Source organism: Gekko japonicus, unplaced genomic scaffold (genome assembly GCF_001447785.1).
Source record: "Gekko japonicus isolate JY-2015 unplaced genomic scaffold, Gekko_japonicus_V1.1 scaffold199, whole genome shotgun sequence".
NCBI classification, from domain to species: Eukaryota; Metazoa; Chordata; class Lepidosauria; order Squamata; family Gekkonidae; genus Gekko; species Gekko japonicus.
In genome coordinates this window covers 160,655-188,598 of record NW_015168657.1, presented here as the reverse complement: position 1 = coordinate 188,598, position 27,944 = coordinate 160,655, and the positions used below count along the sequence as shown (strand labels likewise).

Genomic DNA, 27,944 nt, shown 5'->3' with positions numbered 1-27,944 from the left:
TCCCTACCATTGGCAGCCTCTACCCAGGAAAACTATAGCTCAGCTGCACAGTGCTGTCCCCTAGACCCAATTGTGCAATGGGCTTGTGAGGGGTACCTCACTTCCCCCTATAACCCTCCCAAAGTACTTCTTTCCCTCCTCCTGGCAAGCTCCACATGCTCCATCTTTCCCTCCTTCCTTCTCTCCTTTCCAACCACCAGCCAACCTACTTTTTATCTGCCCCCAACTTCAGCTATATTTATTATTTATTTATTTATTTTGTTTATACCCCACCTTTCTCTGTAATGGGGACCCAAAACAGCCTATCGTCTTCTCCATTTTATCCTCACTACAAAATTTTGAGGTAGGTTAGTCTCACCAGGTGAACTTCTTCAGCAGAGTGGGGATTTTAACTTGGGGCTCCTGGATCCTAGGCAGAAATTCCCTGCCCTTTCCCCTACCTTTTAATGACAGAAATCAAGGTTTGAAGACTGGCAAAACTGTTGAAGCTTCCTATAAATCCCCATAATAACTACTGAAAGGACACTTGCTTCTTAGAGCTACAAGTGCTGCTTCTAAATCCCCCAATGGAATTTTTTAAACACTTCAGATTTTTCTGCAAACCTAGTGCTTTTGTTTGTTCATGGCTTGAGTCTTTCGATTTAGGTATTTGCAGATCTGGCCACGTTGAGAATTAGATATGTTGATTACATACTAGTACACCAGTCCAGGAAGGGAGCTGCAACAGAAAAAACTAGTCTCCAGTTGGGGGACATACTGAAGCTTTTTATGGCATCGTAACACCAACAGGGACCATGTACATCAAGAATCCATGTATCTTCAGAACAGGGAAATAGAGGAAAGAGTACTTTTTGAAAAATACAAGTAGTGGTGGAAAACAGAGGTAAAGGTTCACATGAGTACTTCTTGCATCTTGGGAAGCAACCCAGAAGAATTAATTATGTACTTCTTAAACATGGCTAAAACCAGGGGTCATTTCATAGAAAAAGAGGTGCAGGAGCTCATTAGCATAACTTATTAGCATAACTTATTAGCATATGCCACACACCCTGACATCACCGGAAGTGTGTTAGAAGGCAACACCCACTACTCAGACTCCACTGGACTAATTTGGATTGCCAGCTATTTGGGGGGACGGGACGTGCAGATATGTCCTCACAGAGGAGGGAGAGCTTGTACCTGAAGGCGGGCCGGGGGGGGGGGCGGCTCTGCAACTTACCTGGCTGCTTCTTGCTCCTTGTGGCCCGACTAAGGGCTGCTGGGAGCATGGGGTGGGGCTTGTTGCATGTGCCCACTCCCTGGGCTCCTTACTATCGGAGTTCTGCTCCTGTGCGCTCCCGCAGGAAATGACCCCTGGCTAAAATCCACAGCATACTAGCTTTTGGCTGGTGCATGTTTTATCTGTCTTGTGGCAAAAAACATGATACTTGATGTCCCAGCTGTGTTATCTTGCTAATGTCCCTAGCTGTGTTTGTATCATCCGTTTAGCATAATTTGTATGGATGTTTAACACAAATTAGCTGATGATTACACTATAAAAATCCATCTGACGTCAGTAACAGAACCAGTGTGGTATAGTGGTTAAGAGTTTTGGACTAGTATCTGGGAGACCCTGATTCAAATCCCCATTAATGCCACAGAAGCTCGTTGGGTGACCCAACCTTACTACCTCACAGGGTTGTTGCAAGGATAAAACAGAGGAGAGGTGTATGATGTAAACCGCCTTGGGTCTCCACTGAGGTGGGGAATAAAGGAAAAAAGAAATAAATAACATTTGTTACAGATGGGTCAGACAAGTTTGTTATATCTCGATAAAATAATCATACCAGAGTACATCTCTTTCAGATTGCAAGAACAGAGCATACTGAATATGAATATGCACATGCAAGCATCAATGCAAAGTACATTCTATACGTTCTTCTTTCTTTACATCACTGCATGAATAATGGATTCAACAGGATTCAGAGAGGTGGCCCTATGTTTGTCACATAATCCAAAGTGAATGGTAAATATAGCTATACAAGCTGTACCTAAAATTTAATCTTTCTTTTTTTATCCTCAGAAAGTTCATGGACAGTCATTCAAAATAGAGCTGATGGATCTCTAGATTTCAACCAAACCTGGGAGAGTTACATCAATGGTTTTGGCAACCTTGATGGTAAATGCTTTGCTCCATAATGTTCCCAGATACTGAAAGTGGTTTTTATGTAGCAACATGCTACATGAATGAAGCCTGTGCAAACACTAATGCACACAAATAAGCTTAATATATCCTTATTTTGGGCCCCACCTTTCTCCCCAATAGAAACCCAAAGTGAGTCTCCTCTCCTCCATTTTATCCTCACAACAAACCCTATGAGGTAGGCTAGGCTGAAATTATGTGGCTGGCGCAAGGTCACTCAGCGAGCTCCCATGGGAGAGTGGGGATTCAAACCTGGGTCTTCCAGAACATAGTCGTGACACTTTCAACCACTGCACCACACTGGCTCTCTCTATATAGAGGATCATTCAGTCAATTTTAAGCCAAGCTTGGTTTTCTGGATGCGAGCTTAACCATTTTTATGACTGACTCTTAAATTATTAAGATGTAATTATTTAGACTGCAGTACTAAACTGATTGTTTTCTGACTGCACCACTTCCTAAAACCTGTGTAGGCTAACCTTGACATAAATAGGGGCACAGGAGTATGAAGCATGGGAACACATTAAGAACTGATCAAAACAGCGCTGCATTTTCTCTCAACCTCTGTACAGTTAATAGGAATATAGCCAATGCACGTTATATATGGACAAACCATTCAATATCAATTCCTATATTATCTATCAGTGTAACTGCTAAAAATGAAAGGTAAAGTTCTGCAGCCTCTCAGTCTCCCTAAATGTTTACTTTTTGTTAGGCCTTTTTTGCATGCACAGGACTGCCTCAAGGACCTCAGGATAGAGCTTTTTTCTAGCAATGATAAAAGAGTACTCATGGCTGCTACCTAACTCAAGCGATATTGCCTACTTTCAAGTTCAGCAACTACAAAAGTTCCCCCATCACAATGAGAGAAGTCTATTAGTAAGCACATCCTAGCAGTATGGGCCACACAAAGTCTATGATTAAATTAGAAGTAAATCACTTCTAGGGCATTTCCATAATAGCAAAGAGAAATCCATTTAAGCCTTGCACTTGCTATTAGAGGCCTGGTCTGGATATGCAGCCGAATAAGGAGGACGTGTTTCCCTATATGAATTTGTGGGGAAACTAGTACTGTTTGCAAAGGGCTTGTACTCAAGAACCTTTACAACATATGCAAATTAAGTGCTATGCAGTGACAGAGGCAACATTCTGCTTTCATGCAGAGATTATTAAACTAGACTGCTTTCTTTTGGTATGTACCAAACCTAGTTTCTAGACTTTACCAGCCAACCATGTCACCAGATAAATAGGTGAAGAGAAGCCGCACCTATTTGCATTGCTTAATTATTCACTTAGGATATGGCACAGGTCAAAGAACATTCCATCCAGCACACTTTGTCGAAGATCTGTTTCAATCTACTTAAAACAAATGTGCTACGATGGCGCAGGAATCAAAGTGGCACCAACGTGTGACTGGGCAACAGGCAACATATAACAGCAATTATGCATAGCAGTTTTAATTCAAAAATTATTCTAAAAATATAGCAACAGGTTTTGAGATCTGTCTAGCTGTTCAAAGTATGAATTTATAATGATTAATTTGCTATCACAGACATTAGAGCTAGTTGAATGACTTATAGCTAACGTCTATGATTGCAAATTAATAATTATAAATTCGTAACAGCTAGACAGATCTCAAAACCTGTTGCTATATTTTTAGAATAATGCTCTCCTGTGAAAATATAAGGTTGCACACTACTGACTCAGATTACTGGTCCATCTAATCATATAATATCTCCTCTGACAAGTAGCACTCTTCAAGATCTCAGGCAGAAGTATTTTCATATGAACACATGTGAAGTGGTCTTCTACTCAATCAGACCTTTGGTCCATCAACCTCAGTACTGTCTACGGGCCATCTAGCCTGTAGGATGTTTTCTATGCTGTGATTACCTCACCCCACCACTTACCCTCATCTAAAATCTATTAATGATGCCCTTTGTTATTACAACACTGTTATAAACATAAAATTGGCATTCTTCTAGAATGTATATACAATGCAAATGTCCATTCTTCCACATGAACTCACTTGCCTTCTAATGTTAGAGGACAAAGTGACACGTTCTGATAAAAACTATAAGTTAAGACTATAATTCCATTGAATAAAATGTTTTTGGAAAACAGGTCTTTGGGAAATAGTCTGACTTGGAAAGAAAGTTGGTAACACTTTCTTACCTAAGCAAACTCAAAGTTCAGAATAACACATTGTAAAACAAGAGAGAAATTCTGTCCTATGAGGCAATCTGTAGCACGAATGCAGCACCCTGGCTTAGTTAACATCTCAATACTTTCTAGGTATTTTTCTAAACATTATCCTATTTGGAATCACTCCATTGGTCCAGGATAACAACAAAACAAAAAACAGAAAAACAGGATTGCTGATTAACAGTGCGATCCTAAACAGAGTTATACCAATGAAGTCAATGGCTTAGGCTGCGGTCACACACACACCAGTTGAAGCGCAGGGGAAGAGAGGCTATTTCCTCCAGAGGCATTTGACACGCAGTTGTGAGATCACACAGCCCTTTGAAGCTGCAGGTGCAGCCCGTCACCGTGTGATCAGATACAACTGTGGGTGAGTTGGGTTTGGGGTTTTTTTTGCCATTTGTTTTCCTTGCACATAAACGAGCAACTGAGGAATTGCACCGCCGTACTGAGGGTCCCTTATGGAGTATGCAATGATGCACATACTGGAAGGAGGAGAAAAAAACACGGCACAGAGTTGGGATGGTCTGATCAGACCATCCCGGCAACATGAGAGTGTGCCTGAGCGATCAGACAGGGCAAAGTCCACCTGTGGCCCGCCTTATCTGGATAACACTGGACTTCTGTGGCAGAGCAGCACAGATTGCTGAAGACTGTGAGACGCTTTCACTGGACTCAGTAGAATTTACTTCTAGGTAAACATGCTGGGGGTTGCACCACACATAGTCCACATAAAATGCTAAATTTAAAGGCGCTACAGTAAGTGACACTACCAAAATGTCTATTAAGGGTGTATTTCTTTTTTGTGGCTGACACTTCATTTCCACTGCAATTAAATTTTATATATGCCACTTGCTTCACTTATCAAAGAGATTCAGTCACATGATTTTGTTAAGTATGCCTTGAATCCTCCCTTGCAGGCAGTGATAAGCTCCAAAGTTCCATTCCATTTAAATTTAGCTTTATTTTCTGTTTTATTGATCATTAGTGCATAATCTAAAAGATATAAACAAAAAAGATTTTCAGGAGAAATGATCTGCAAAGTTCAAGGGTTCCCAAGGCTCCAGTGGTCTTCCTAATTAATAGAATTAATAAATCCATGTAGATGATTATACATTACGTTCACTCTATCCTAAGTGTTATGTTTGTGCATCTTGGATTTACAGGGGAATTTTGGTTAGGCCTACATAAGATCCACTCTATTGTAGACCAAACTGACTACATCCTGCGTATTGAGTTGGAAGACTGGAAAGCTAACAAACGTTATATTGAGTACTCATTAAAAATGGGAGGTCCAGAAACAGATTACGCAGTCCGTCTTGCAAAAATTACTGGGAATATTCCCAGTGCTCTGCCTGAACAGAAAGAAGTTAAATTCTCTACAAAAGATCATGGGAACAACACTGAAGGAAACGCCAACTGTCCAGAGAATTATTCAGGTAGCTATATTCTGAATACATGGATGCTTTAACTTTTTTTTATAATCAGAACAGTAGCTTATTTAAGTTAACTGTACCAGTTAGTTTGTCATAAGAACCAGATATCTAAAAGTAATCAAATTCACTGCCCTGAAAATGAAACAGTCAGAGCTGTCAATCTTCTTTGTACATTTCTATTCTCTACTAAACTACCTGCTCAAACTTTAGGATACAGAAATATATTTTCAGCAAAACATTTTGCTAATGGTCTCAGTTAATCAGTAGCACAGAAAACAAATAGTGGTGACCTGCTTTTCTGTACAGTTCGATTAAGCAGAGGTTTCAAATGAAACATGGCAGGAACCTCCATGTACCTGGATTTCAGCGTAACCCAGAGCACTCCTATTTTCTTCTCAAACGTTATTATGCTGTATTTGCTGTTAAACTGAACCTCAAAGGAAAGGTTACATGACCTTCTAATCATCTAGATTTATTAGAGCCAATCACATTGCAGTGGAAATGAACTAAAATAATATACTGGCACACTCACTTTGTATCTAAACTGCTGGAATGTGTAAAGGAATTAATTTCTTTACTTATGAGGAAATATAAATAGTTGGGAAACAGGTATTTCAATCAAAACTCTACTGCATGCATTTATGTACACACAATTGTGGTTTTGTTACCAACTGGCTAAAGTAATAGGTGCACTGATCAACCAACTATATTGGCAATTAGGTAGGTAGGTTCTGTTATGTGCAGCAATCATCCATACAAAGTGTTCAAGTAAAGGTCCCCAAACTCATGCTGACATCCAGAGAAGCAGTTCTGCAAAGAGGCTATATTTGGAGGATTTGGCCCCCATTGCTGAGAGCAGAAAGCAGAGCTTCTGAATTCCATTTTCCCCCTGACAAGTCGTCCTTGAAACTCAAAGTTCTTTAGAAGGGATCTGCAACACAGTGCATGAAACTGCCGCTGAAAGACAGAGAGAAATCCCAATACAGACATGAAAGTCCCATCTGCCTAAATGGGCTTCAGGGACTATTGCCTTAGCTCATGTGATCACAAACTGGAATTACATGGAGCTTTTAATCTTATTTTCAGGTGGTTGGTGGCACGACAAATGTGAAGAAACAAACCTGAATGGAAAATATACCAAGCCAACTTCAAAAGGCAAACTAGAAAGAAGGAAAAGAGGGCTTTATTGGAAGCCTCACAAAGGAAGATCTTACCTTCTCAAATCAACCAAACTGATGTTACATCCTGCAGAGTTTGAAAATTTTGACTGAACAGCTTTACTTAAATTTTACTCAATAAAACACAAACAACTTCTTTCCAAGCACAGAGAGATATCAGGTCAAAGCATGAAAACAATTATTATTAATGAGATGGAAGAAAGGAGAACTTCAGCCTAGGCTGAGCAATAACTCAGACAGCACACCATGGGCTCCCCAATCTATCCCATTAGTTGATGCCAAGAAGAGAATGGGACCAGTTCATTTGTATAGAGAAACTATACTGCTTTCAGGACAGTAATGGGGAGGGTCAGCAGTGTCACAGGGCTCATTCTGATGATTGCAAAACCCTCGGCTGCCATGAGCACTTTGGATCACACATACACCAGGAATTCCATACCTGGAAGGCCACAGTCTGACTACAACCATGCTGTGTGTGAAGAAGGCTTTCAGCCTTCCTCTGGGTTGTTTTTGCAAACTGAAACCACTGTGGGTGTGACTCATCAGCCCAGCCAAATATTAGCCAGTGGCTAATATAAATCTGCATATGAGATCTATGTACCTATGCACCGACTCTGACAAAGATAAATCCCTATCCAATCTTAAACCATCAAGGTTGGGCAAACAGGGCAGAGTTACATTTTTAATCAACAGTGTATCTTGCTGTCATTTAAATGAGTGAATAGGTATAAATTGACCAAACATCCTATATATATACTTCCCTTACGTAGTGGCCATTTCCAGCTCTCTTATTAGCTATGCAGTGTGCTCCATCAGCCATTGGCCCATCAAGCACCACTCAAGAGTACTTGCGTGCCACTGGCTGGGTGCTGAATCCACTCCTCTCCCCCGCCCACTGCCAGCTTGGCCACTTTCCTGTCAGAATAAACCACGAAAACGGCTGTCTCAATTGCTTGGCTTCACCATGGCTGGATGGCTACTAAGGTGGGCCAGTGGCGGTCAAACCATTCTCTTCAACCTCCTGCTGCGTGGCTGACTTTCCCCTAAAGTTGCCAATGTCCAGGTGGGACCTGGAGATCTCCCGCTGTTACAATTGATCTCCAGATGACAGAGATCAGTTCTCCTAGAGAAAATGGTTGCTTTGGAGGGTAGACCCTATGACATTATACCCTGCTGAGTCCTTCCCTCCCCAAACACTGCCCTCCACAGGATCCACCCCCCAAACCTCCAAGTACTTCCCTACTCAGAGCTGGCAGCCCTACTTTCCCCTCAGTGCCTGTTGCTAGGCAACCAAGCTTGGTTCTGTCAGTAAAAGGCAGGGGAAGGAGACCCTTTCCACACCTATTTTGGCCTTTGGGAGAAAACTCATTGGGGCCAGTCCTGACTAGGGTTGCCAGCTCCAGGTTGTGAAATTCTGTGGTGGAGTCTATGGAAACCAGAGTTTAGGGAGGGGAGCAGCCTCAGCTGAACAGAATGCCATAGAGTCCACCTTCCAAAGCAGTTATTTTCTCCAGGGGGAGAGAAAGATCTGTTGTCTGGAGTTCAGTTGTGATAACCAGGCGATACCACAGCCAGTGTGTAGAAGCTAGCACTCAGAGTAGGATCTGCCAGACCCAGGTTTTTGCTGTGGAAGCTGAGTGGGTGATTTTGGACCTCAGTGTTTTTGCTGTGGAAGCTGAGTGGGTGATTGTGAAGATCAAAAGGGGGAGAGGAGAATGATGTAAGCTGCTTTGGCCCCCACTGCAGAGAAATACTATATTTTTCCTCCTGGGAAACCATTGCTGCCATTGTCCAGGTGAGCGCTGGAGATCACTCAGAATTACAACTGCTCTTCAGATGGCAGAGATCAGTTGCCCTGGAGAAAAGTGTGGACTCTGTGGCCTTATACTCTGCTGAGATGACCCTATGACAGCCAGCATGACGTAGCAGTTAGGGCTTTAGAGCTGGGTACAGGCTGTAGGGGTGTGTATGTGGAAAGCTGAAGTCAGAGAGGCAGATAATGGTAGGTTGATAATTGGCTGGGAAGGAGATAGGGTTGCTAACTCCAGGTTGGAAAATTCCTGGAGATTTGAGGGGTGGAGCCTGGAGAGGGTGAGGTTTGAGGAGGAGTGGGACCTCAGACAGGTACAATGCCATAAACTTCACCCTTCAAACCAGCCATTTTCTCCTGAGGAACCATTACTGCCAATCTCCAGATGAGGACTGGAGATCACTCAGAATTACAACTGCTCTACCAGAGGGAGGGAGGAAGAGATGGAAAGCTGAAGTCAGGGGGGCAGATAATGGTACGTTGATGATTGGCTGGGAAGAAAATAGGGTTGCCAACTCCATGTTGGAAAACACCTGGAGATTTGAGGGGTGGAGCTAGGAGAGGGTGAGGTTTGAGGAGGGGTGGGACCTCAGACAGGTACAATGCCATAGACTCCACCCTCTAAACCAGCCACTTCCTCCTGGGGAACCATTGTTGCCAATCTCCAGGTGGGGGCTGGAGGTAACTCAGAATTACAACTGTTCTTCAGATGGCGGAGATCAGTTCCCCTGGAGAAAATGGTAAGCTCTGTGTCATTATACCCTGCTGAAGTCACCACAGCAAATTGACGCTGAGTGCCCAAGGCCAGGGCACCTGCCCAAAGCCTCTTTCTAGAGCTCATTGTATTTATTTCCACAAGACTTATTCCTAGTATAGATATACATAAACAATAAATATAAATAAACTAAAAATAGGACAAACTGAAACATCCATGACTTTCCCAGGGCCACATTAAAGTAAATGAAGGTTGTGCACAGGCAAAACTAGGTGGATTGATGGATTGCTCCAGTGTTACATTAATTAGTATTAGAAAAGAAGGACTGTGAAAAAGGGCTATTAAATGCACTAAAGAAAATGCATTTAGAGTATTGATAAAGCATCAGAAATTACTAGTTTAACAAGGAATATGGCCAACATCTGAAATGCCTTGAACTACTTGCAACATAATTGCTTTCTTAATGCTATGTTAATATCTTGCACTTTCATTGCTTAAGCTTAAATACACAGTTCTTATCTTGCTCGTTTTCACAAGGTCTCTGGCTCTGTTGCTATCCAAAGCGGCTTCACAGATTGACAGTTTAATTCACTTTAAGTATATAAAAACTGCAACGCTGGATCAACTATTAGACCAACATTTCACCCCATTTTATATCCAATCAACCATCAGATGTCTCAGCTAAGTTCATAAAGGGGGAACGTTGACCAGCCCATGTTGCTACTTCCAAGGTCCATCAGCCAGATGGGTATCACGTGTGATAATAGAAATTACACTTTTGACCCTCATGGCCAATAGTCATCAACAGCCTTATCCTCAAGTATTTTATAATCCAATGATATTTGTTCCCCTGTACAATATTCTCAGACAGACTTCCAAAGATGAATTAAATGCTGTATAAAAGTATATTTGCCTTTGCTTAGCTCCTCTGAACCTCATTTCTTCTCACTGTATCATTGATGAAGTATCAAATGATCACCACTGTTGATGATTACTCCAAACAATGTACCATATTCAAACCCCTCTAATGCTGGCGGAAACTTGGAAATTTATTGGGGATCATCCTCTGCTTACCCCAGTTAAATTCACCAAATAAACAAACTGCTCCATGGGTTGACATACCAATGATATACCCAAGATAGATTAAGGACATTTTTCCTTTTCAAAATAACACAAGCTTTAATGAACTGCATCTATCACCATTAGGGAAAAAAAAGAAAATTCAATTTCCCTTCACTGGCCTACCATTTGTATCTTGAAAAGCCACATTTTTAGCAGCTCTGTTATACAATAAGGCCTTCCATAAAGATTTCATGTGTATATTATACATATATTATTTGGAAGCACTGTGTCCTTGCAAAGACTTTTTACCTGCATTGATTTATTGCACATGCCCCAATGGTTGGTTGACCACAATTATTATCCTTCTGCCCTTATCCCTAAAAATATACAGGTAGGTTGAAAAGAGACATGGAATTGCCTTCCAAACTCTCTGCTATTTGGCATTGAAGATTATTAAGTTTCTCCTTGAAAAACAAGAAATTTGGCCTGCTCCCAAAAGAAAAGTCAGGTTTTAGAGAAGGCTATTCAGAAGTAAAGAATTATTTCAGGGGTTCTTTGTATTAAACTGCTAAATACCAAGGAAGGGTAGCCCTTTCCAATCTTTACTGATGTGTGCATTTCTATAAATAGAGGCCATCCCTGAGGAAAAAAACTGCCTTTCGCCTTGATTTCCTGTCATTATCCTGGTAGAGGGTACTGTTTGATGCACTAACCTTTGGAGAAAGGCTGATAGAAGCACATAAGCGTTAAAAGAGCTCCTTTTGCTTTAGAGCATATTCTATCTGAAGGACCCTTAGTAAAGGATCTGCTATGCGTAATATAGCCAAGAAATTCTAGCGTCACATCACCTCAATATTCAAGTTAATCAATGGTCAGCAAGGGAGACAGTGGTATGAGAAGGAATTACATCATTCATCCACTCATGTGACTCTTCTATCTAGACATTTCAGGAGCAATATGATACCATCTTATATTACTCTAGCCGTGTACAAATTGGACACTGGTTTTCTTGTTGAAAGCTAAGGATGTAATATAGGGTTGTACACTAGCACTGAAGTAGTTCCCATGAAGTTCTCATTAGGAATGGGCACAAACCAGCTGACAAACTAAGGTTCATCATGAATTTTGGCTGGTTCATGGTTCACAAATCGATGTTTGTGAACCATGTTTGCAAAGTGAAGAACTGCCACAAACTTCCACAAATTTTGAAGCAGTTTGTAGAGGTTCATGAAGAGCAGAAAGCAGGGGTTTACGTGCTTTACCTCTTCATGAAAAACAGCTGAGCTGTTTGGTTTAAATGGTGCCACTGATTTCCCGGAGGAACAGAAAGCAGGGGTTTCCAAACAGCTCAGTGTTCAGCTGCTTGGTTTAAATGGCTCCAAGCCATTTGAACCCCACTTTCTGCTCCCCAGAGCGTTTTGCGTGGTGCAGAAAGAAGGGTTAAATTGGCTCAGATCTATTTAAACCAAACAGCTGAGCAGTGGTCCCTGTCGCTCAACTGTTTGGAAAACCCTACTTTCTGCTTCCCACAAAAAGCCATGGGGAGCAGAGAGCAGGGGTTCATAGGCTCACGAACCGATGCAAAGTGCTTCAGTTCATGAACTGGTGTATTGGTTCTTGGTTCAGCCACGAACCATGAACTGAACTGCAAAAATGCAGTTTATGCCCATCCCTAGTTCTCATGTTCATCCTCCCACCCACCCCCCGGACAAACAGCTCCTTTATCCTGCCCTGGCACTGAGAAGCTGAAAATCCTTCAGGACTGTCTCCTAGAACAAAAGGTGGACCTGGCATGCGTGACCAAGACCTGGGTGCGAGATGGGGAGACCGTAGCTCTCTCCCAACTTGCCCCACCAGGGTTCTTGATCCTACACCAATCAAGGACTAGGGGGCGGGGGGAGGAGTGGCTATTTTCATTCGGGAGGCTTACTCCTTCAGGGTGCTTCCACAGTTGGAGATCACCGGCATTGAGTGTGTCAGCCTGGTGTTGGAGGCCGAGGAGAGTTTGGCAATCTGGCTGGTGTACCGACCGCCTAACACACCAGCCAGTAGCCTGCTGTCCCTGACGGAGGCTGTATCAGGCTGGGCATTGGAGCACCATAGATTTTTTGTCCTGGATGATTTCAATGTCCATGCCGATGACGTGGCGTCCAGTCAGGCAGCGGACCTAGTATCGTCCATGGCGGCACTAGGACTCTCCCAATTCGTATTGGCCCCCACTCACCAGGCCAGGCACATGCTCGATTTGATCTTTGCGGCTGGAGTAACAGTGGACATGATTACTGTATTAGCAATATCATGGTTGGACCACTTTGCCCTGAAGGCCTGTCTGAATGTTGCACCCCGACCCTGTTTAGGCGGCGAGCAGATTTTAGCTTGCCCGCAGAGCCAAATGGACCCGGACCGGCTTCAGATGGCTCTGCAGGATCCAAGGCCCCCTGGCGGCTCGTTGGATGAACTTGTGGAGGACTGGCATAGCCGGCTCTCCATAGCCATCGACGAGATCGGTCCCCGCCGCCCTCTGCGCGCTCGCTCTAGGCTGGCTCCCTGATATACCCAGGAGCTGTGGCTGATGAAGCAAGAGCTCAGACGGAGGCACCATGCCCACGACGAGGCAACAAGAGCATCTTATAGGACGTTTATGAGATTTATTTATTTATTTATTCGACTTTTATCCTGCCCTCCCACCTAGGCAGCTCAGGGCAACTTACAACAGCAATAAAACCAATATACATAAAACACAAGCAATTCATATAAAATAGTTTAACTATGAGATGGCAACCAAGGCCGCTAAGAGGGAATTCTATGTGGCCACCTACCTGGTGGAACGAGCTCCCGGAGGAGATCAGGGCCCTGCGGGACCTCTCACAGTTCCGTAAGGCCTGCAAGACCTCTTCCGCCAGGCTTTCAATTAGGAGCCACCACCATCACCACCACCAACTACCAAATGGGAACATGGGGTATTGGGATGGCCCATTACAAGATCGAGCCACAGTGCTTCACCTGACCACATGGCTGAATCAGGCTTGGAGCTTCATCTACAGGCTACCATCTTGCTCTGACTGAATGCTTTAATAACACCGCTGAGCACTTTATTTGATAATGGTTGTTTTTATGTGTTTTATGTGTTTTCTTGTTTTATACTGGCACATGGTGCCCTTTTTGTGAGCTGCCCTGAGCCCGTTTGCAGGGAAGGCAGGGTAGAAATTAAATAAATAAATAGAGGGAGGAAGACCTAAAGAAGAGATCAGATAAACATTGCAGTAATTGTATCCTAGTCTGTATTACAGTTCCTGTCAACAGTTTCCAAAGCACCTCATGGTAAGCTTTGACAAAACAAGTTCAGTCTTTAAGGTACCACTTGACTCCTGCTTTAAATAAGTATACGAGAAAAGTCTCTAGAAGCAAATGAGGATGCTTCATCTGGAGGAAAACAACTCTCAGAAAAAGAGATGACTGTTTGATTAGAGTAGGAAGTTATTTGGAGTAGAGGTCCCTAGTGGACAGCATTGTAGACACTTCCCGAAGGAATAGAGGAATATAGATGTAACAAATACAGTAAAAATTTCTGTTTAAAAAAAAAAAAGTCTATTGAACACTTCAAAGCCTGATCTGCTATTGTGAGGAGCAAGAGTGGCACTTGTTCATCTAGCATGGTGTAGTTACCTCCCCATACTATTTACTTATTGAGTCTTGTTAGTTATCAAAGGATGATCGAGACTGAAGGAGAGGGGAAAAGAGCAGACTATTTCCACTATTTGAAGGAAGTTAAACAAAAAGACATTGTTTCTAATTCTCATTAAAGACCCATCATATAAACCTAGAATTAAAGCAAACAAAACACACACACTGGGATCCTTGGGCGTGTCCCATGTGTGGATTGTTTTAAATTGTTTTATTGTTTTTTATCGCACGTTGTGCCTTGTGGTTGTAAGCCGCCCTGAGCCCGTACGCGGGAAGGGCGGGGTATAAGTGGAATAAAATAAAATAAATAAATAAATAAATAGTCCTATAAATATCAATTGAAGACATTTTTACCACAACTAAACCTCTGATTGTGTGAACAATGTGGCTAACAATGATCTCATTAACTAATATGTATTGTGTGGTCTTGGGCATGTGTACTGAAAAGTTCCATAAATGAACGAAGAAAACCGAAGACTGCTACGTATTGTGTATTTAATTAATTGGATTTTTAAAAATCCCCTTGAAACTATTTAGTAGGTGATTACTAGAAGGGCATTATTCTGAACAAATTCATCTTCCTCTGTGTAACCTGTCCTTCTCACTGGGGTGTTTATAAATTAAAAACCTGTTTTTACTCTTACCTGTATGTTGTATTTGGAATATAAACATCCCTTGCAGGAAACTCCAGGATCTCTCTTGTTGGGCGAACTCTGCTATCAGGGTAAAGTTTTACTTGCAGTAACTCTGGAGTTAGACAGTAATGTGGGTTCTCTGGAGCTGGAGAAATATCTATCTTCAACTGGGCTATGACAAGAGAAATTATTAGTACAATCAAACTTGTAAACAGCCACTTGTCTGTAATAGAAAACCATCACTTTATGGAGACCAAACAAAAAAACTTTACACAAGTTGAGTCTTTTACTCTTTTTTAGGTTACCAGTGACTAACATGGCTTTTTGTAGGTAGGCAGGTATCTCATGACATACTGGTATTACAATTAATAATTTCTGGGGAAATCCTAGCTATAATTAAAGAAACTAGAATTTGTTCTATGTGCTTTGGGTAAGGAACTGGCCATTCTTCTAATATGGGCTGCGGTCACATGAGCAGTTTGCAATGATATCGCTGTGGTACTTTTGTGGATTTAAAGAGCATGATCAGACAGCAACATTTGCCTTCCATGTGCCAGTCGTCACCACCCCCTTCTGCCCCACTTTGGAAGCAGAGTAATCAGGCACATGGGAAAGTTCGGTGTTTACAGATATCAGCAGTTTCACCCCGCATTTCCGGATGTCTGAACTCCCGTAGTGCAAGTTCAATCCGGTTGGGAAGTCTGATTGCTCTGTTCCATTTTCCGCTCCTTGGATTTTTTTTTAGTCAGTTAGTGATGTGCATGTAACCACATCTTTATGCACACCAGCAAGCTTACAGCTGTCCTCTGAGGCAACGGGGGGGGAGGGCAGGCTGAGAAGCCTCTTTTGTCTTCTTTCATGCCGGTTCCTCTGGCTACAGCTTTGTACCACACAGGGTGGGAAAGGGGTTAATCGAAAATGACCATTGGCACTTACCATGAAGGGTCCTTCTCCTCTGAGGTTCGAAGGACATCTCAGTGGGCTATTCCCATGGTTCCTACTGAGATGCCCTCCACCTCAGAGGGAGAACGACCATTGGCACTTACCGTGAAGGGTCCTTCTCCTCTGAGGTTTGGAGGACATCTCGGTAGGGATCATGGGAATAACCCACTGAGATGTCCTCCACCTCAGAGGAAGAAGATGAGTTTTTTTCAGAGGGGGAGTTAGCCTCCTCCAGCTGTCAAAATGGAGCGGTGCTTTGATTAAGTGGCTATGCACATATGCAACAGATAAATGTTTAAAAAGTAGCTACCTGACCACGCACTCTGTGGTTGCCCCGTAGCAATAATCTGAATGGTTGACCACAGGGCAAGCATGCAGTGAAGCCGCTTCAGGGTGTGCTGTCTGGTCACTCCTTCCTCTGACAATTTAAACCACTGCAAATGGAGGAGCCGCCAGATCACGCCAAGCTTCCAATGTGACCGCAGCCTTGCTCTTTCAGTGAGGTCCTGGAGAATGTGGATTTAAATTAACTACCACTCATTCTCTTCTAAGATATCTCATTTGTTTAGGAGCCTTGAAAAGTGTCTGTCAGATGTAAATGACCTTCCCATAGTGAACAGGTATCTTCCAGTTATCTTGAAATAACTTCTTTGAAGGCATCCACTTTTTGAAGTGTTAACTAAATCTTCTTGTTAGGCATCTAATCTTGTACCCTCTTTAGCTAACATCAACATAACTGTGGTATAAAGGAGAATAATTTTGTTGCCCTCCTGACCATGCAAATTAGAACAAGACCTCCTCAAGAAACCACATGATTTGTGAGATCATTTCCATTTTGCAAATGTGGGATGTCTTTAAATGCGTTTAAAGAGGAATAGGGAAGTGGAGGAGGAAGGTGGGTAGTTAAAATGTTAGGGTCTCTCTACTAAGGCAGAGACTGGCTTATTACATTAAGATATCTCTCTTGAAATCTTGAGCAGCAAAGTGGTTGTTTTATGAGCTAAAACTGTAGTTATAATATATTCACCTTCTGGCAACTGTCTAGTAAATACTAGAAAAATTAGGAGATAATGTCATTGCTTTCTTTTAAAAACGTTTATTTCTGTAACTTGCTTTTTTATTTAAAATATTTTTCTCTATATCTGAAATGGATTTTCAAAAATCTTAAAATAATGCTGGATATATTACCAAGATGATTTTGACTTCTTTTCTGTTTCAAATATTCCTACACCATCTCATGAAAAGTCTCAGTTTTCATCCCATTGGATAAAAGACTGATAGCATTAATAATATTCAATAAACACTATCAGACTGTGGCCACAATGGAAACAGGAAGAGAGTTCTTCAGGTTTGGAGGCAAGAGATACCCAGTGTTTTATTTGCGTAAAGCAGTAAATCCTTTGGATATCTCTCTATTCTTTCCCAAATTCCTGGAAAAGCCTTTTGTGCCAAGCCTACTGCCGACAAATCAAAACCTGCTTCACTCTGCTTCCCCTAACTCTGTCCTTTTGTCTAATATTGCTTCCCTGAAGTCTGGCCTACTGAACCAAAGAAATCACCTAATTCCAGAAAATCTGGCTGAACTAACCACACTGGTCTGACCCAGCTGCTAATCTCAGCCTCATTCCTGTATAGTAGCTTTTGCCATGGCATGCAAAAAGCAGAAAGGTGGGCAGAGGGAATGCAGCAGTGTTGAAGGACTAAGAGGGAAAAGTACTGAACTGGGCGCTTAAGCTTCCTTGGTTGGGGGGGGGGGCTGGCAATCTTAAACTCTGAAAGAACCACATTAACTCTTAGGGGGGAAATTGATCAAGACAATTTGGCACTTTAAACAGTAAGGTAAGCAGTGGTGTTTTCACTGAAAAGAAACCAGAGGGAACTACATTGGTAGACCTTATTGCAATATATCCACAGGACCACAAACACAAAAGTATTGCAAGTAGGATTCAGAAAACCTGATGTAATGTATCCAGTTCAGACCGCATGGCAGGCTAGGGCTCCATGCGGTCCGACGCAACCCTCAAGCTTCGCTCAGACTAACAATGGACTATGGGGATCCTAGCCCACACCAATCAGAGGGCTAGGCTCCCGGCCGAGAGCCTGTGGGACTCTCGGCCACTGTAAATAACCTATTGTGGTGTGGGGTGTGTGTGTTTCAGGTGGTGGTTTCTCGGGGAATATAAGTTGGCCTGCGAGCCGGCTAAAGTTGTCTTGTTCCTCACGAAATAAAGTACGTTAGCTGAAATCACTCATCTGTCTGCGTACTTTTCACCTTGTAAAGCACATACAGTCTGGTTCTAACAGACTAGACTTCAAAGTAAATCTTGTGGATCCTAAACAATAAAAGATTACCATGCACACAAAAAATTGGGGAATTGGTCATTTAAACAAATTTACATTATGGGCCTCAGAAGCATAGCAGAGAATGAATCTAATTTCAAATGTAATTTTTTACAGCACAGTCCTTGTAGGTCATGGACAAATCAGGCACTAACTTTTCCATTTGCCCCAAACCTGGAATTCAGGCAAGTCATTCACATGTCACATATTTATCCATAATTCATCTGATGGTGTTGAATACCAAGACAGAAGTAGTTTAAAGCGAGAGAAATTACCCTGTTTTTATCACTTAGTTGTCTCTCAATCTCTTCAGCAATATCACTAGAATACCTGTAATGGGTCTCAGCCTTCGTAGAACAGAAGATGGCCTTCTCATATCTGCAAGAAACTTATACAGATCTTCATCACTCAGACGGTCACCTTCCTGTTAATTAACGATAAAGACATGCAATAATTTCAGCTGTGCACTTGGAACAAATATTTTTCTTCTGGCATTTCTTATTGCCTTCCCATATGTTCCATGTTTTAAGGACTGTCTCTATAATAAAATAACCATGTGGTTGTGATACACTACAAATCTGATTAGGCTCACTCTTTTTTCAGTTATAGTATGTTTATAATTTCATGAAAGTGGATTTGATTCTTGTTTGCATTTTAAATAGGCTCTAATTAGCCTTAAGCAAAAAAAAAAACAGAAAAAAGAAGGCATTACCACTATATTCTCCTCTAGAATTGAAATGAACTATATCGCTCTGACTCCTCTTTATCCTTTTTCTTAAATCTCACTATATACAAAGTAAGAACCTTTGGCCTAAAATACCCTATTGAATTCCCAGCATCACTAAGCATAGTACATTGGAAGTTCAGAGGAACACCCACCTTGCCAAAAGCCCCCAGAAACACAGAGGAAGGAAGTGGAAATAAAAGAGGCAAGTACAGAGAGGAAGCCCAGATATGGAGATGGTAGGACATCATTTCCTATCTTCAGAAGGAGGCCTCCTCATGAACAATAGGATATCTGTGAGTAGAGGCCTGCTGTGTAGCAAAGGCTTATTAATGAGCCAGGAAGCAGGAGTAGCTGAAAAGGTACAGTTAAAAGCCAAGAAAGTGGAGACTTCAGGAAGAAGTAACTGTAATTTCAATAGGAGAAGGAACAGAATAAGTAATTCCCTTTCCATCAGCTGAGATCAAAGACACCCATGGATTGTCTTGCTGTCCTTCCTCACAATTGATTTTATCTGTATGGCTCCCTTTGGTTTAACAGGTGCTCCCCCCATTATGTATGAAAAGAATCAGAACCATTAGTCTGCAAAAAATATGGCAGATCCCGCTAATACAACAAAATGAAAATAGGAACAGTTTTTATTCCTTTATATTTCAACAATCAGATCACAAGGCAAAAAGACATCATTGAAAGTTCAGCAAGAATACCCCAAAGTAAGTGGCTTTGAAAATTGTAGCCAAATTTTATGAGCTGCTATGCAGAGGTAACATTTCAGATTCCCAGATGAAAATATTAACACACTCTCTCATGAGTCTGTTTTGTGATATCCTTGAGCGTCCTGTAGGTACTGTGGAGAACAGTAGAAAATGGTGATAATCTTTTTTTTATATAATATATTTATTGAGTTTTATGAATAGTAAACACACACCACATTGACACAAAAACATGAACACAAAAACCAAACATATACATAGACTACCTTGTTAAAAACTTTTTGTTGTTGTTCAGTCGCACAGTCGAGTCCAACTCTTCGCGACCCCATGGACCAGATCACGCCAGGCCTTCCGGTCTTCCGCCGTCCTCTGAAGTTTGCTCAACTTCATGTTCGTTGCATCTATGACACTGTCCAACCATCTCATCCTTTGCCGTCCCCGTCTTCTTTGACCTTCAATCTTTCCCAGCATCAGGGTCTTCTCCAGTGAGTGCTCCCTTCTCATTTGGTGGCCAAAGTATTTGAGCTTCAGTTTCAGTATCTGGCCTTCCAGGGAACAGTCAGGGTTGATTACTTTTAGGATTGACTGATTTGATCTTCTTGCAGTCCAAGAGACTCTCAAGAGTCTTCTCCAGCACCATAGTTCAAAAGAATCTATTCTTTGGTGCTCGGCCTTCCTTATAGTCCAACTCTCGCAGCCATACATGACTACTGGGAATACCATTGCTTTGACCATGTGGACTTTTTATCATGCTGTTTAGGTTCGCCATCGCTTTCCTCCCAAGGAGCAGGCGTCTTTTAATTTCATGGCTGCTGTCACAGTCTGTGGTGATCTGGGATACTAGGAACGTGAAATCTGTCACTACTTCCACGACTTCCCCTTCTATTTGCCAAGGAGTGATGGGGCCAGATGTCATGACCTTATTTTTTTTTATGTTGAGCTTCAAGCCCACTTTTGCGCTCTCCTCTTTCACTCTAAACAAGAGGCTCTTAAGGTCCTCTTCACTTTCTGCCATTAGAGTGGTATCGTCTGCATATCTGAGGTTGTTGATCTTTTTCCCAGCAATCTTAATTCCCAGCAATCTTAATTTTTCTACTTAAAGCAACACAAATTGCTTCTTGAAGACAGAAGTAAATCATTTCCCAACTAAACACGTATTCCTACAACACCTTTTAAGGTTAAGCTACACACTTATTTTCAAATTAATGTTATCTTTTCACAACAGACATTATAGTTTTTAGGTAAAGTTCTCACCACTATTCATACAATAACTATACATATTTATCCCTTTTCATTACTCTTCATTGTCACAATCCATACGTTTCCTGCATCTTTATTTTCCAATTCATTTATGAATATTTCCTTATAACCGAGATTCTATACTCACTTTCCCCAAAATAAGTTACATCTACCAAAATAAACATTTCCAACCCCTTCTTAATTTTCATTATACTTCCATAGAAACTATATCATTCTTTTATGTAATATGGGAAAATGAAAACTTATAAATAACTTAGAACCCATCATAAATAAAAATCCATTTCTTTCTTCTTTTTTTATAAATTTATTTTTACATTTTTATTTATTTATTTTTATTTTATTTATTTAGGCATTTTTACCCCGCCCTCCCCGCAAGCGGGGTAACACTACTAACAACAACAAAGTGCTTTCATTATCAAGATGGTCTTAAGTGGTTATGATGGTATGTTCCAGCAGCCCCATTGGGGTACCACTGTCCAGAAGATGGTTCGTGCTAATCCCGTTCCCATTGCCGCATAGTTCTCATTGCCACATGGGCTACCAAGGGCAATTCCCGATCTCGATGGTATTGCCACCATTGGTGGTGGTGGCAGTGGCGGCCCCTACGTGAAAGCCTGGTGGAAGAGCTCCGTCTTACAGGCCCTGCGGAACTGCATAAGGTCCCACAGGGCGCTGATCTCCTCCGGGAGCTCGTTCCACCAGGTAGGGGCCGCCACTGAGAAAGATCTGGCCCTTGTCGCAGCAAGCTTTACCTCTCGGGGACCTGGAATCACCAGACGGTCAGTTCACATAAATATATACATAGATCAGTTTTTGGTTTATACATTTCTTTAAAATAATGGTCCATTTTGTTACTTCTAATCTGTTATTTTTAACTAGCTTTGACTCAATATTATACCTTCTTCTTGTGTTTTATCCAGTCATAGACAATCTTCCATCTGTTCCAGAAAATATCCTCTGGTTTATTGTTCAATGCTAAACTCAGTTTTTCCATTTCCGCTATATCCAGAATCTTGCATTTGAGTTCTTTTATGGATGGTATGGCTTTTGACTTCCAACGTTTAGCTATCAGAATTCTTGCTGCTGTTAAGATGTAGGTTATTATATGCTTGTGGTTTTTTATATTATCCGGAATCATATTTAGCAGGTATGATTCAGGCGTTAGGGGGTTGTTTACTTTAAATATCTCTAAAAAGATTTTATATATTTTTTTCCAATAGGATTGTATTTTACCACACCTCCACCATATGTGGAGGTATGATCCTATATTTCGTCCACATCTCCAACATATATTAGAAGCTTTCGGAAAGCATTTGGCAACTTTAACAGGAGTCCAATGCCATCTGTAAAACATTTTATAAATATTTTCTTTGTATGCCGTTGCTGTCATATATTTTATTGATCTCCATGTTTTCTGCCAGCGATTTGCTTCTAATGTGTATCCTAACTCTTTTATCCAAGCTACCATTGAGTTTTTAATAGTTTCTTCTTGGAGTTCCTCTTCTAATAGCTTAGTGTATATTTTCTGAATTAACTTATCGCTGGATGAAAGCCAGATTTTATCCATTTCATTTAGGGTCGTGTAAAAGCCTACTTTCTTATCTAGCATGTATCTTGCTTTTATTATATTTAATACCTACCAAGACAGTTGTATATTTTGTTTTTTTAATATTTCATCTGCTTTCAGTTCTACTTTTTTATTTAGTAGATTGCCATATGTTTCTTTAATTTCTTCTGTTATCAGTGTTGGTTTTGTAAATGCTTCCAGTGGAAATATCCATAAGGGGGGTTTAATGTAAAATTTGTGTTTTATTATGTTCCAAATTTTCATCAAGGCACTTCTTATTATATTTGTATGAAAGCTGGCATGGATTTTATCCTTTCCGTACCATATGTACGCATGCCATCCCATTGACAAATCCGCTCCTTCTATCGTTAAAGTTCTCACATCTTTTAATTCAACCCATTCTTTGATCCATGTCATTGCTGCCGCAAAATAGTAGAGCTGCCAGTTGGGCAGAGCAAAACCTCCTCTCTCTTTACTATCCTGTAAATTTTTAATAAATAAAAATCCATTTCTATCACCTTTTTAATTTTAATCTACACTTTCTATTCAAATTCTTTCTATCCATTTTTATCCAGGTTTTCAAAACGTTTAAAGCTATATTACCTTATCTTACTTATTATTACTATATCTCACAAGACAAAAGGCAAGAAGCAATTTTTTTGTTAATTATAAATCAACAATAACATTTCACCCTTCATATAACTTGATTCTTTCCTTAAAAGACTATACTTTATTTTTCCAAGTTTTCACTACATACAGGAGCATAGTACAATATCTTACTAGTTGTTTCAACTTAATTAAATAAGTATATCTCAAGGAGAAAAACTTTCTTCCCTATTAATTTATTTCAACCATTACTTGACCCTAATTAATCCTCTTTCATTGCTATTACTACTTATTTCAACATTCTATACAGCACTTGTCTTTATAATTCTCTCTTAAACAAAATCAATTTATAAACAAAAAGAAAAAACAAGAGTCAAAGCAAGTGAACAAAGTAAAAGAAAAAGAAAAAGAAGAGAAGAGAAAAGAAAAAATCCCTTAGTGAGTAATCATCAATATCACATTAAAGCAGGAACCATGATTTCATTTTTCCAATTAAACAAGAATCAGCAAAAATAGCATTCCATCTTTTATATATCTTAGCTTTTTTCCTGTGAATTTGTAACCTATTTTTAGCCTCAATGAGTCCACATGTATACTCTCTTTGTATGTACACAACTTTACTTCTAGGCTCCCTTCTCTATATTTCAGCTTCTCTGTGTCCTATATTTTATCTTCAGTCCTGGGTTTCCAAGCATATCGTTTTGGTCTCTTTTTTTTCCATTTTCTTCCTTCTCTACAGAAACTTCTTTGCAGTCTCTTTTTCTTTAGCTCTGTCTTTACATAGGACTTTCTCATTGTTTTCTTTTCCACATCTATAATTGGTGCAGGCTGGATATCATCAAGTGACTCCTTGAACTGGCAAGCCTGTTGTTCTTTATCACTCTGTGTATCCTGTATCAATTCCTCATCATTTTCCATAACTGATTGTACATTCTGCGATTTTTCAAGTATATTGGCACAAGCTGCCTCAAAACCTTTTCATATTCCCTCTCTCAGCAACTTCAAAAATTATTCCACAGTAAAATCTCCCACTTGCATATTATCATCAATCTCCTCTTCCTCTGTTCCCTCTGCAGGTGCCATTTTAGTTACACAGTTGATTTCAATTTAAATAACTCAGTTTTTAATGACCATCTAAGGTATCATGTATGGTTGTAAGTCCTTTCCTACCATTTTTTTTACCCCGCAATAAAAGGAACAATAACATTCATACAAATATTTCCCCCATTCCTTCTCTGGCTGCTAATCGACTCCATTTTTTGGCACAAAGATCCGGTGTAAATTTATAAAGGTTCGTCTCTTCTGTTAGGTTTGAAAACAAGCATACTCACAAACCACGATATCGTATAGGTTCAAGAAGGGTTATTCTTCTTCTGCATTGCTGTAAATATTGTAATCCAAACATAGTTTAAAACGGAAGGCTGCAGCTAGTTGCAAACATGGAAGCCATGCTACACTCCTCCCGACACTCCTGCTTCAAGGCAGTAACGATCACCCCTCCACCGCATTGCCACGTGCAGGAGGGGTTGAAACAAAGCCCTCTGCACCGGTCCTCTCTCCGGGAGGTCCAGTGGAATCCAGCCCTCGTCAGGGTGCTCAAAAAGAGACAAAGGGGGATCAGGCGGCTCAGAGAAACCCGAAACCTGCCCGTCGCCGCACCGTACCGGAACCGGATCTTGAAAACGGTGATAATTTTAACTGGTAATAATAGACAGTTCTGTTCCTTTTCCTAGAAATGAGTCTGTATGATACCACTTTGCCACAGATACGTATGCTAATCAAAGTGTTAATATAATAGCTATCTTTCATCATAGAAAAATTGTTCACAATATTCTTTTAATTTGATTACCTATCATCTAGATATTATACACTACTGTACTAAATATTTCCGGTACAATGCACTATGTATGCTTAGGGATGATGGGAATTAGAATATAGTATTTTAGGTCAAAGGTACTTACTTTATCCATATTGAGAGTTTTTTTAAAAAAGGATAAAGAATAATAATCTTGCTTGGCCATACAATATTTAGCCGTTGCTAATTATGCTAATCAAAGTGTCAATATAATAGCTATCTTTTATTATAGAAAAATTCTTTTATTTACAATATTATTATTTTATTTACAATAATTCATCAATTAGTAGCCTCAATCCCTTGTTAATATAAAATAAAATTTGAACTTGAAAAAACTAAAATAGAAGCGCTTTGGAAACACACCTCACATCTGAATTTCAACTGAAAACGTACATTTCAAATGTACATTCCAATTTTCAGTTGAAAATATTCGTCTCAGTTCTCCTATCTTGAATTGATACCTCCATTTCCAATTTTTAAATGCTTCACCTCCCTCCTTGTAATAACCAAGGAGTAGCAGGATGCTAATCCTAGGTATTTAAGGTGAACAGCCCCTGGTGCTGATCAGGAGTGACAGTATTATTTTGTGAAAATGTCAACCTTGCATAAACTCAGCAGGAGCTAATACATTATCCCTGAATGACCTGATTTACCAGGTGACAGTACTTAATGCTGTCCTGAACTTCTAAATCGTAACCTGGCATCTCTTCCTCCTGATGTTCTCACAACCTGAGAACATGCCTGCATCATTGTCCCTGACCAAGTAACTCCACTACCATCTAGCCAACTGTCCTGACTAGAAGAATCTATTTAATTTTAACACTTCTATCCTGAAAGCCTGGTGGTATAACAAAAGATTAAACATACATTAAACACAGGTGCTGGTAAATCAATCGTATTTGCTAACTTGTTGTGTTTGAACAACTTCTCTTGCATACTAGCTTAACCAAAATTATTCCAAACAATTGTATCTTATGTTTCCCAAAGACTTGAGCTTTGGGAAGTGTCCAAGGGAAACAAATTCCACATCTCATGGCCTCCCACCAACAGTAGCTCTTTAAAAAAGCAGTTTCGATTTGTTTTAATTATTGTGGCTGGGCAGAAAGCAGGACTGGACCATTTATAAATAGAGCTCTATGCACTCTAAGCCAAAACATACATATAAACCCTGTGCCATGGTAGTGGTACCACACTGGCACTGTGAGCATAGTTTGTCTAATACCTGTTTAAAGAAGTTAGTCACTGTGAGGGTAGCTGGTCTGAAGTTTGTCAAGTTGCAGGCCTCATCCCCACTAGTGGTTCTTTCCAAAGAACGCCTACCAACAATGCTAGAATTTCTTCTCTCTGACCAAGATCCTTTGCGTTCTTTAAAAAAGTAGGAAAAATAAAACAACACACACACACAAATGACATTTATTTTAGGAAGACTACATGTGAAGATAACTGCTGCTGTCTGAAATTATGGGAAAAGCAAGATAGAAAAGGTGGTTATGCTAAGACAATAGCACTCCTGAGGCATTAGGAAACCATGAAGCACAGCTGAATATCTCTGCTTCTTTCACAGCAACCATACCCCAGTGCCTTGTGCCTATTATAAAAGTCTTTATCATGTGGAGATTTATGTATTTCTACTGAGAAAAAAATGATGAAGGTGGCAGTTTGGGAAAGGGTGGGGGGCCAAAAGATGCTGAACAGTGGTTTCAGATGAGCTGTGCAGTTCACAACGATTAATCTACTCCTCTGGAAAATACTCATCAGTCTGTAACATTCTCACAGACTTAGCAGCTTGGTTTTAGAGAGAATAACAGATGGTTTACTAGTAAAATCCTTGAAACATAAACCTATTTGTTATTACAGGCTTGTCCTGTTCATTTCACCCTATTACAAAGGCCTGAAGAAGGGATGAAAAAGTGGAACAAGCTGATAAACACATATTTTGTTACAAAACTGATCTAAACTTTGTGGCAATCAACAGAATATTTATTGATTGATTTATAATTTCGGTTTATAAACCACCCTTCTTTGAGTTCACAGAGGAAACCTTACTGGGTCAGCATAAGCTTAGCAACCTTTCTCCAAAATGGCCCATACTAGATGCTATAGCGAAGTGTATGCTATGCAGTAACAGTGAAAGGCATTGTTATTTGTACTCTGCCTCTAAACATGGCGATCCCATTTAGTCATTATGTATAATAACTATTGACAGACCTATCCTCAATGAATTTGTCTAACCCCCTTTAAAAACCAGTTAACTATAGAGACCATTAATATACCCCATGGCAGAGAATTTCACAAGTTAATTAGTTTTTGAATAAAGAGGTACTGCTGCCTTTTTATTGAACTAGCCACCATGACCCCAAGATATCTTTGCAATCTGCTCTGATTTTCCCCATCCTGAATAATTTTCCACCGTCAGCAAAGATGGCCACTTTACTGCTCACCTTGATTCCAAATAAATTAAATAGCACCAGTTCCAATACCGATCCCTGTGGAACCTGTTTACTTCTCCCTATTGAGAGACCTGTCCATTTATTTCGACTCTCTGCTGATGTCATTTAACTAGTTTCTAATCCACAAGAGGAACAATCTTTTTATTCCCCAATTGCTCAGCTTATTCATGAACCTTTGGTGAGGAACTCCCTCAAAAGCTTTCTGGAAGTTCAACTATATATAGTCTACCAGATCATCCTTGTCCACATATTTGTTAATCCAGGGGTCTTTTTGTAGAAAAAGAGCTGCAGGAGCTCATTAGCATACAGTATGCTAATGAGCTACTAGGCTATTAGCATAATAGCTCATTAGCATATGCAACGCCCCCTGACATCACTGGAAGTGATGTCAGAAGGGGAAGCAAAAGGGGGGGAAAGGCATCTTCAAAAGCCTCCCCTTCCCTTCCCTGGGGGGGGGGAGCAAAGAGAGAAGGGGTTTAAAGTTTAAACCCCTTCTCACTAGAGTTGGTCCACAGAAGGAGGAAAGAAGGAAGGAAAGAGAGTGAGAGAGTAGAGAGAAGGAACGAAGGAAGGAAAGAGT

General features: G+C 40.6%; 1 protein-coding gene across 1 annotated transcript in view; it reads right to left on the bottom strand.

Moving 5' to 3' along the window:
- The window catches only part of DOCK7 (dedicator of cytokinesis 7), a 163,241-nt gene that overhangs the window by 99,889 nt on the left and 35,408 nt on the right, over positions 1-27,944 (bottom strand). Inside the window, exons 10-12 of the mRNA XM_015415227.1 lie at positions 26,137-26,279; positions 18,520-18,613; positions 14,917-15,079 (exon numbers count right to left, since the gene is read on the bottom strand). Coding sequence (XP_015270713.1) covers positions 14,917-15,079; positions 18,520-18,613; positions 26,137-26,279 — 400 coding nt within the window. The remainder of the gene's footprint in view (positions 1-14,916; positions 15,080-18,519; positions 18,614-26,136; positions 26,280-27,944) is intronic.